Consider the following 11,576-nt stretch of genomic DNA (forward strand, 5'->3'; position numbering starts at 1 on the left):
CAATAATGAATAAATCGAATTATGCATTGGATGATCAAAAATCACATCATATTCTCTACTGCTCGCTAGTGTTACATATCTGTGTTATTGTGTAGAAATATGGGGAAATAACTACAAAAGTACACTTCATTCATTAACGGTGTTACAAAAAAGATCAGTTAGAATAATACATAATGCTGGATATAGAGAACATACAAACACTTTATTTATTGAATCAAAAATACTGAAATTCCACGACATAAATAAATAATAAATGATAAATGGGTTGTACTTGTATAGCGCTTTTCTACCTTCAAGGTAATCAAAGCGCTTTGACACTACTTCCACATTTACCCATTCACACACACATTCACACACTGATGGAGGGAGCTGCCATGCAAGGCGCTAACCAGCACCCATCAGGAGCAAGGGTGAAGTGTCTTGCTCAGGACACAACGGACATGACGAGGTTGGTACTAGGTGGGGATTGAACCAGGGACCCTCGGGTCGCGCACGGCCATTCTTCCACTGCGCCATGTAGTGAATTTGCAAACAGCTAAAATTATACACAAAGCAAACTACAATCTACCCTTTATTTAGTGAGTCAAAAATATTAAAGTTCTGTGATTTGGTAAAATTGCAAACAGCTAAAATGATGTACAAAGCAAACTACAACCTGCTACCAAAGAATATACAACAATTCTTCTCAACAAAAGAGGAGAAATATAATCTTAGAGAAAAATTTAATTTAGAACATTTGTATGCACGTTAGAGATGCGCGGATAGGCAATTTATTTCATCCGCAACCGCGTCAGAAAGTCGTCAACCATCCGCCATCCACCCGATGTAACGTTTGATCAGAACTGCACCCGCCCGCCATCCGCCCGCACCCGCCCGTTGTTATACATCTAATATAGACGATGCAAGGCATTAGTGAGGCATACCTGCCAACTACTCCGGTTTTCCCGTAATTCGTACGGTTTTCATCAACCTCCGGGTTACGGTTGCAGTGATAAAAAATACGGTTTTTCATTAATTTAAAAAAAAAAAGGGTGAAAACTACGCGAATTGCACCTTGTGCAGACAAGATTTTTCGATCGGACACGGAGGAATTAGCGATGTAAAAGACCACGTTGGGACAAAAAAACACAAGTCTAATGCCGTTGCTAGCGATACAAGTGGAAAACTTTCAACGTTTTTCGTCGCCCAAACAGATTCTTTGGATGTGATAAATGCCGAAGTTTTATTTACGGAGGCAATAATTGAGCATGGATTTCCAATCGCACTGGCTGATCACATGGGACAGTTAAATGTTTGTAATGCAACCTTTAAAAATCATTACGCGGTGATCGCGGTCCCAAAAATAAACTTTTCTTGCATGATAATGTCCAGAAAAATTCGCTTTATATTACTATAGAGTCCTTTTAACGAATGAGTTTGATGGTTTATCACAAACCTTAAATGAAAGAAGTCCTTTGTTCTCCTGCACTATGCATGCGCTTTGGCCTTGCTTCGTGTTTGGTGCGCAATCCTGTCGGCTGTATTTCACAGCACGACATACTGTTAAAAGTGTTTATACTATTTATGCTTTCAAGTCCAAGTTGAAGAAATCTTGTTAAATGTTGACAGCATAACTACCAAAATACAGAAGTATGTCCTTAATATTTTTGCAGTGCTATTTCTGTTGAAAAGTTAAAATGATTACATTAGAGATGTGATGTGCCACTTTTCAAGTGTCTGATGGCTTAAATTAATTTTCATTAATTTTTCATATTTTGAATTCTTTTGAAAGGCTTACAAAAAAACTACATTTGAATTGTAATTCCATGCTATTGACAGGACTATTAATTTTAATGAAGTTAGCTTACCATGTTTAAAGTATGATAATTGTGATAGAAATGTGAATTTTAGGCACAGAATATTTTTTACAATTGAACAAGGCAGTAGATTATACAAGCTTGGACAGAAAGTTAATAATGACACCAATTTTTTTTTTTATGGAATTGTTTAGTACTGTTTTACCATTTGTTTACTGTAAAAAGTGTTTATACTGTTTATACTTTCAATTAACAAATTGAAGTCTTGTGAAAGGTTGACAGGATAACTGGCATTAACTGTCAAAATAATTTCAAACTATTGAAGTTAGCTTACAGAATAAACATGCCAATCAACCCATATGATTTTTGCTGTAATATTTTTGTTTTGAAAAGTCACTGTGACTGATAGAAAAGTGATGGTTTTAGCAACATTTTAACCTGTCTGAATGCTAATAATCATTTTGCGTCGGGGGGCGAAGCCCTGAACCCTCCACCAGGACTTTGTCCTGGACCTACCGGGGCCTGCGGCCCTTGGACCCTGGCTACTAGGTTTTTCTGATTTCAAAAGTTGGCAGGTATGGTGAGGTTATAAAGCTTTTGCCTGTTAAAGAAAGGAGACTGATCCAATGCAGCACAGACTTTCGCGTGCCACGTTGTCACGACCCAGACGCACACCAGTGCGCAATCATATGGGAGCCGCGCTGAGCGCACCTCCAAGCGCGTCTCTCTGCTGGCGACGGCCAGGTATGGGCCCGACGCTCCAGCGCCATCCATTTTCAGGGCTAGTTGATTCGGCAGGTGGGTTGTTACACACTCCTTAGCGGGTTCCGACTTCCATGGCCACCGTCCTGCTCTCTATATCAACCAGGGTGAGCCCCACCCCTTTCGTGAGCGCACTGCGCGCGGAGTGACCCCTGTTACGCGCCCCCGGCAACAGGGGTGGCGGGCAGGTAAGCTGCGCGGGCGGAGCACGCGGAGTGACCCATGTTACGAGCCCCCGGCCACGGGGGTGGCGGGCAGGTAAGCTGCTTACCTGCTGCGCGTGACGCCGGCCGCGGCGAAGGCGGACGAGGCGGGGTGTCGGTGCGGTGGGCGCGGTAGTGACCCTGGACGTGCGTCGGGCCCTTCTCGCGGATCGCCTCAGCTACGGCTCCCGGTGGGGCCCTCTCGGGGGAAGGGGCCTCGGTCCCGGACCCCGGCGAGGCGTCTCTTCTCCGCTCCGTAAAAGTGTCCATCTCTTTTCTTTTTTTTTCTTCTGTTGTGGCATATGCAGCAGGTGCCTGCTCATTTTTCGTATGTGGGTAACAACATTTAACTATGTATATATATTTCCGAATTGGTTTAACTGCCACCCGCCTGAATCTATTTAAAATCTAATTTTTTTTAATTTCAATCGCCCGACCCGACCCGACCCGACCCGCGGATAAAATCTAATTTTTTTTTATTTCATCCGCCCGATCCGCGGATAATCCGCGGACTCCGCGGTTGTGCCCGCAAACCGCGCATCTCTAATGCACGTGCAACACTTAAAACCTTCAGTGTATCCGTATGTGGAATTAAATGATGGAATGGATTAGGCAAAGAAATCAAAACAATGTACTAATATGATCCACTTCAAGAAACTTCAAACTTAAAGTGTTTACAAAAGTACAAGAAGAACCATGATAAACATTCTGAATTTATTCCATCCATCCATTCATTTTCTAGATAATCTTACTCATCTCACCATATAAAATATAACTTACTTCACCAATTATTATTTATTTATTTTTATTGTTATTACTTATGGAGTATATTGTGACTAAATTGAGAACAGGAAGTGAACAGAAGTTTTAGCAACTGCTATGTAAAGGAAAAGGGGTAGGATTAAATAAACTCTGCTTCTTCCTACTCCTCTTCGAACATGTTGAAAAGAGAAACTGGAAATTGTGATGTATCATGTTGTATGCACGCATGTGTGATGTATCATGTTGTACGCATGCATGTGTGATGTATCATGTTGTATGCATGCATGTGTGATGTATCATGTTGTACGCATGCATGTGTGATGTATCATGTTGTATGCATGCATGTTCTAAATAAACTCAAACTCAACTCAACAGAAAGCAGGCCCATCAAAATTTCCGCGGGAATGTTCTAGTTAACTTTATTATGTTACAAATAACTTACTGTTAATATTGTAATAAGGATATTATATACATATATACACACACACATATATATATATATATATATATATATATATATATATATATATATACATATACACACACATATATATATATATATATATATATATATATATATATATATATATATATATATATATATATATATATATATATATATATAACGGTTATAGTTATTACTTTCTTAGGATAAATTAATTAAATGTACGATTAATTTTTAGAAATGTTTGGTAGAATAAATGAAAGGTCACAATGATTACTTTGGTAGTACAAATACAGTGCAATTTTAGAAATGAAATATTAAGTTTTAGCGACGTTAAGCAAATAAAATTGATATAATGTAAGGTTATATATATTATATACAAACATAATATGAATCGATTTTGTTTATATATCGAGGCGGGATAAATAGGATGAGATAAATGAAAGTTGAAGCGAGCTGGGCTTATAGGGATATCGCCATATTAGCTTCGTCCTGTTGTTGTTGATACTTAAGTTAAAATTGTTGTGGACAGAATGTCTGCATGAATGCCATATCGCTGTAGAGTAAAAACAAAATAGGACAAGAAGAAAGAGAAGTTGTATTTAAAGATAACTTACCCAGCTTACGAGGGGTAAAGCCGCCACTACAGTTCCCATGATAGCCTTCAGTGAGACGTTCGTGGTGCGTCAACTATTTGACAACTCCGCTTCCTTTTCGACGTTGTTCGTCACGATGCTCTTCTCTTCTGAGAGCTCTCATATTTGTACGAAAGACAATGTTGTGGTCCAAGCGTCAGCAGAAAGACACCTCCCACAACACGCCCAAGCTCCTGCTACACTATTTCTAAACACTGCAGTCTTTTTTTTTAAAGTCTTTATTTCCTGCCACAGACATTAAAGGCATCACCTCCGTTGAAGTCACCACCTTTTTAGCTTTATAAACAAAACCAGCAATAATTCTTACTCTCAAGTTGCTCTAGCGAAGATGTGCACCTTTTTCGTATATATAATTAGGGCTGTCAACTTTTTATTTTTTTAAATCAGAGTAATAACTTCGGAATTTGGATTAGCCATGATCAATCACACGTGTTTACTCATTTGCATAATTAAAATATGTTTAAGACCCCAACAAATGCAATTTTACAGTTAGAATGTCATCCAGGAACGCTTTTAAACGTTTTACCTCAATGCATGTAATCTACTTGCACAAAACCTGGCAAGTTTGATTTAAAGTTCTTTTACACTATTTTTTTGTGTGAAATTTGCCAGCTAGCATAACAGTACTGATATGCATGATTAATCCACGCGTGTAAATCAGTGGTGCCCAATTTACGGCCCACGGGCCGAATACGGCTCGCCGGCGTCCAAAATCTGGCCGTGGGAAGTCCCAAGTTTAAAATTATTATTTTTTTAATTGCAATTAATAAAAATTTTTAAACTTTTTTTTGTAGTCCATGCATCATAATTATTATACCGAGAGTAACTTAAGTGATAGAAAATTGATTAGAAAGGACAGATTAAAAAAAAAAAAAAAATACTAATAATACAACTTTATTTTTTTAATTTAAATAAAATTGTTTTATTTTATTATTATTATTAATTGTTACTCTCAGTGTCTCCTAGCCGCTCAGGCCATGTTCTCTAAAGATGCATTTTTCCATCGAAAACGTGACATCATCGTGCTCGGAATATATATATATATACATATATATATATATATATATATATATATATATATATATATATATATATATATATATATATATACGCACGCACGCACGCACGCACGCACGCACGCACGCACGCACACACACACACACACACACACACACACACACACACACACACACACACAGTCGTGGTCAAAAGTTTACATACACTTGTAAATGTCATGGCTGTCTTGAGTTTCCAATCATTTCTACAACTCTTATTTTTTGTGATAGAGTGATTGGAGCACATACTGTGAAGAATCTATATATATATATATATATATATATATATATATATATATATATATATATATATATATATATATATATATATATATATATATATGCAAGAGTTATTTCTTTCTATTCATAGTCATATTTGAAAACAGCTAGTGTTTTTCCATTTGTTCTCTTTCTGTTTGTCCGCAAGTAAACTGTGTGTGTTAACCTTGAAGACTTGGAATGTAAGACTTGGAGTACTCCCTTATATCTTATCTTTAGTTGAACAATGAGCCTGTATGTCCAATCTGGGGAGGGTGGATGCTGTTTGCGGATTCAAGAAGTAGTCTCTTCCGTATGAGTGTTAGAACAACTTAGGGAGACGGGGTGAATGTAATGGTCTAGGTTGTTCTCCTGAAATTTCAGTAAAACTTGTTGATGATCCTATTCTGTTCTGGTGATCCTTCTTACTCAGCAAATATGTCATCCGAAAGAATTTGGGATTGACCAGTAACTTAAATTCCCTTGGATGAAGAACTGGTCAGAACGCAACAATACTTGTTGGTCACAAAAAACATTCATGAAAGTTGGTTCTTTTATGAATTTATTATGGGTCTACTGAAAATGTGAGCAAATATGCTGGGTCAAAAGTATACATACAGCAATGTTAATATTTGGTTACATGTCTCTTGGCAAGTTTCACTGCAATAAGGCGCTTTTTGGTAGCTATCCACAAGCTTCTGGTTGAATTTTTGACCACTCCTCTTGACAAAGAGGAGTGGTCAGCATTTATTCAGCATTGTCCACACGTTTAAGTCAGGACTTTGGGAAGGCCATTCTAAAACCTTAATTCTAGCCTGATTTAGCCATTCCTTTACCACTTTTGACGTGTGTTTGGGGTCATTGTCCTTTTGGAAGACCCAACTGCGCCCAAGACCCAACCTCTGGGTTGATGGTTTTAGGTTGTCCTGAAGAATTTGGAGGTAATTCTTTTTCGTTGTCCCATTTACTCTTATTGCAGTGAAACTTGCCAAGGGACATGTAACCAAATATTAACATTGCTGTATGTATACTTTTGACCCAGCACATTTGCTCACATTTTAAGTAGACCCATAATAAATTCATAAAAGAACCAAACTTCATGAATGTTTTTTGTGACCAACAAGTATGTGCTCCAATCACTCTATCACAAAAAAATAAGAGTTGTAGAAATGATTGGAAACTCAAGACAGCCATGAAATTATGTTCTTTACAAGTGTATGTAAAATTTTGACCATGACTGTGTGTGTGTGTGTGTGTGTGTGTGTGTGTGTGTGTGTATATATATATATATATATATATATATATATATATACATATATATATATATATATATATATATATATATATATATATATATATATGAATACATTCTCATACTTTATCACTAAACATATTTGCATCATTTATTGTATTATTGTTTCTGAACAAATAAAGTTCAAATAAAGTACCACTAGAACAACTAAAGTTCAAATACGATATAGTATTTTGTCTAGTATGACTTTTTGTACAAATCCTGATAATTCGCATTGACAAGATCATACATCGTATGAAGTTAGAAAAGGTAAAGGTCAGATGTGAATGATATTGTAGGTTGGCGGTGTGGCCTGTAGAGGGCGCTCTCACGCTTCAGCAGATAAAGACGACATTTATGCAAGGTCCAAACAGAGTGAATGATTAAATAAAACCAAGTGTTCTTCATAATTTTTGCGTTTGGGTTTTGTAACCCTTTGTTTTTTTTCCAATATTTGAACATCCTTTTTACAATTAATGTTGACTTTTAAGATGAAACATTTAGCTTATGTGCAAACCTCAATGCAAGTATATACTATACCAGAGCTGGGCAAATATTTTGACTCGGGGGCCACATTGAGAGAAAAAATGTGTCTGGGGGGGCCAATGTGTATGTGTGTAGAAATAATATATTCACATTTAGCTGTAAAAAATCTACTGTAAAGTATGTGTGTTTGAGCCCCTTCTTCCCCAGGAACACTAATACCAAAAGTCAGTGTCTGATACAGTTCTAAAGACGTTATGACAGACCACCTAAAAAAAACGGAATGGTATTTTACAGTTTTTTACTGAATGGGACACCCGAAATGTACATTAAAATAAAGAAAGTGGGAATTACAATATTAACTATGAACAATAAAACACTGAATATTAACATATGAACATCTTTTACTTCTCAGGCCAGCCCCTCAATAGACATCTTTTACAATCAAAATATGAATGCAAAGGGTAATAAACACCTACAATATATATATTATCACTTTTTATGCAGACATTTGTCGTAAATATTTGCTTCTGCATCTCTTCCTGACACGTGTTTGGGGGCTGGCTTCTCTGGAAACAAAGCCCGCCCACTCTGCTTTGTTCCTCTCTCAGCTACTGTGACGTAAATTACCGTAATAACTCCTACAACACTCAAAAGCGCAGATTTCAACCATTGAAATACTTTCTATAGTTCAAGACTTACGGTAATTTAAAAACAGCACTGCACATCACAATGGTGGCGACAGTTTTAATGTTAAAGGTCTAAAAAAAACTATGTAGAACGGCCATACTTTGCCCAAGTCTGTACTAAACTAATAAATGATGAAATCAGTCAGTATTTACACCCATCCTAACACGCACTTCTTTGGAAAATAGCACATTTGTACCCAATTTATACTTAAGACACTATATTGCCAAAAGTATTTGGCCACCTGCCTTGACTCACATATGAACTTGAAGTGCCATCCCATTCCTAACCCATAGGGTTCAATATGATGTGGGTCCACCTTGTGCAGCTATTACAGCTTCAACTCTTCTGGGAAGGCTGTCCACAAGGTTGCGGAGTGTGTTTATAGGAATTTTCCACCATTGTTCCAAAAGCGCATTGGTGAGGTCACACACTGATATTGGTCGAGAAGGCCTGGCTTTCAGTCTCCGTTCTAATTCATCTCAAAGGTGTTCTATCGGGTTCAGGTCAGGACTCTGTGCAGGCCAGTCAAGTTTATCCATAACTCTGTCATCCTTGTCTTTATGGGCCTTGTTTGAGCACTAGTGCACAGTCATGTTGGAAGAGGAAGGGGCCCACTCCAAACTGTTCACACAAGGTTGGAAGCATGGAATTGTCCAAAATGTTTTGGTATCCTGGAGCATTCAAAGTTCCTTTCACTGGAACTAAGGGCAAAGCCCAACTCCTAAAAAAACAACCCCACACCATAATTCCTCCTTCACCAAATATCACACACGGCACAATGCAGCGCAAAACGTACCGTTCTCCTGGCAACCTCCAAACCCAAACTCGTCCATCAGATTGCCAGATGGAAGCGCGTAATTCATCACTCCAGAAAACGCGTCTCCACTGCTCTAGAGTCCATTGGCGACGCTTTGCATTGGACTTGGTGATGTATGGCTTAGATGCAGCCGCTCGGCCATGGAAACCCATTCCATGAAGCTCTCTGCATACTGTACGTGGGCTAATTGGAAGGTCACATGAAGTTTGGAACTCTGTAGCAACTGACTGTGCAGAAAGTCTTTGCACTATGCGCTTCTGCATCCGTTGACCCCTTTCTGTCAGATTACGTGGCCTACCACTTGGTGGCTGAGTTGCTGTTGTTCCCAAACTCTTCCATTTCCTTATAATAAACCCGACAGTTGACTTTGGAATATTTAGGAGCGAGGAAATTTCCCGACTGGATTTGTTCCACGCTGGAAATCACTGAGCTCCTGAGAGCAGCCCATTCTTTCACAAATGTTTGTAGAAACCATACTTGCCAACCCTCCCGGATTTTCCGGGAGACTCCCGAAATTCAGCGCCTCTCCCGAAAACCTCCCGGGACAAATTTTCTCCCGAAAATCTCCCGAAATTCAGGCGGACTCAGGTCCTCCACAATATAAAAAAGCGTACCTGCCCAATCACGTTATAACTATAGAATGATGGAGGGCGAGTTCTTGGTTTCTTATGTGGGTTTATTGTTAGGCAGTTTCATTAACGTCCTCCCAGCGTGGCAACAACACACAACAACAGCAGTCACTTTTTTGTATACCGTAAAGCAGTTCGTCTGCCGTAAACAGCAATGTTGTGACACTCTTAAACAGGACAATACTGCCATCTAGTGCATTTGATGAAAGCACTTTTGTGTGTGCCACACATCAATGCATCATCAGAGAGGGTGTTCAGCATGGTTCGAAAAATAGTGACAGAGAATAGAACAAGGATGGACAATTCAACCCTTAACTCAACAATGAGTAGATGAGTGTTATGTGTGTGTATATGTGTACCGTAAATACATGAACACTGAAATTCAAGTATTTATTTTATATACAGGTAAAAGCCAGTAAATTAGAATATTTTGAAAAACTTGATTTATTTCAGTAATTGCATTCAAAAGGTGTAACTTGTACATTATATTTATTCATTGCACACAGACTGATGCATTCAAATGTTTATTTCATTTAATTTTGATGATTTGAAGTGGCAACAAATGAAAATCCAAAATTCCGTGTGTCACAAAATTAGAATATTGTGTAAGGCTAATACAAAAAAGGGATTTTTAGAAATGTTGGCCAACTGAAAAGTATGAAAATGAAAAATATGAGCATGTACAATACTAAATACTTGGTTGGAGCTCCTTTTGCCTCAATTACTGCGTTAATGCGGCGTGGCATGGAGTCGATGAGTTTCTGGCACTGCTCAGGTGTTATGAGAGCCCAGGTTGCTCTGATAGTGGCCTTCAACTCTTCTGCGTTTTTGGGTCTGGCATTCTGCATCTTCCTTTTCACAATACCCCACAGATTTTCTATGGGGCTAAGGTCAGGGGAGTTGGCGGGCCAATTTAGAACAGAAATACCATGGTCCGTAAACCAGGCACGGGAAATCTCCATCTCCATAGAGCAGGTCAGCAGCAGGAAGCATGAAGTGCTCTAAAACTTGCTGGTAGACGGCTGCGTTGACCCTGGATCTCAGGAAACAGAGTGGACCGACACCAGCAGATGACATGGCACCCCAAACCATCACCCAACCATGCAAATTTTGCATTTCCTTTGGAAATCGAGGTCCCAGAGTCTGGAGGAAGACAGGAGAGGCACAGGATCCACGTTGCCTGAAGTCTAGTGTAAAGTTTCCACCATCAGTGATGGTTTGGGGTGCTATGTCATCTGCTGGTGTCGGTCCACTCTGTTTCCTGAGATCCAGGGTCAACGCAGCCGTCTACCAGCAAGTTTTAGAGCACTTCATGCTTCCTGCTGCTGACCTGCTCTATGGAGATGGAGATTTCAAGTTCCAACAGGACTTGGCGCCTGCACACAGCGCAAAATCTACCCGTGCATGGTTTACGGACCATGGTATTTCTGTTCTAAATTGGCCCGCCAACTCCCCTGACCTTAGCCCCATAGAAAATCTGTGGGGTATTGTGAAAAGGAAGATGCAGAATGCCAGACCCAAAAACGCAGAAGAGTTGAAGGCCACTATCAGAGCAACCTGGGCTCTCATAACACCTGAGCAGTGCCAGAAACTCATCGACTCCATGCCACGCCGCATTAACGCAGTAATTGAGGCAAAAGGAGCTCCAACCAAGTATTGAGTATTGTACATGCTCATATTTTTCATTTTCATACTTTTCAGTTGGCCAACATTTCTAAAAATCCCTTTT

At 39.0% G+C, this 11,576-nt stretch overlaps 1 protein-coding gene across 1 annotated transcript in view; it reads right to left on the minus strand.

The window, feature by feature from the left end:
* The window catches only part of serinc3 (serine incorporator 3), a 57,501-nt gene extending 52,753 nt beyond the window's left edge, over window positions 1-4,748 (minus strand). The window contains exon 1 of the mRNA XM_061938193.2: window positions 4,586-4,748. Coding sequence (XP_061794177.1) covers window positions 4,586-4,624 — 39 coding nt within the window. The 5' untranslated portion in view covers window positions 4,625-4,748. The remainder of the gene's footprint in view (window positions 1-4,585) is intronic.
* Window positions 4,749-11,576: the final 6,828 nt, after the last annotated feature.

Source organism: Nerophis lumbriciformis, linkage group LG03 (assembly GCF_033978685.3).
Source record: "Nerophis lumbriciformis linkage group LG03, RoL_Nlum_v2.1, whole genome shotgun sequence".
NCBI classification, from domain to species: Eukaryota; Metazoa; Chordata; class Actinopteri; order Syngnathiformes; family Syngnathidae; genus Nerophis; species Nerophis lumbriciformis.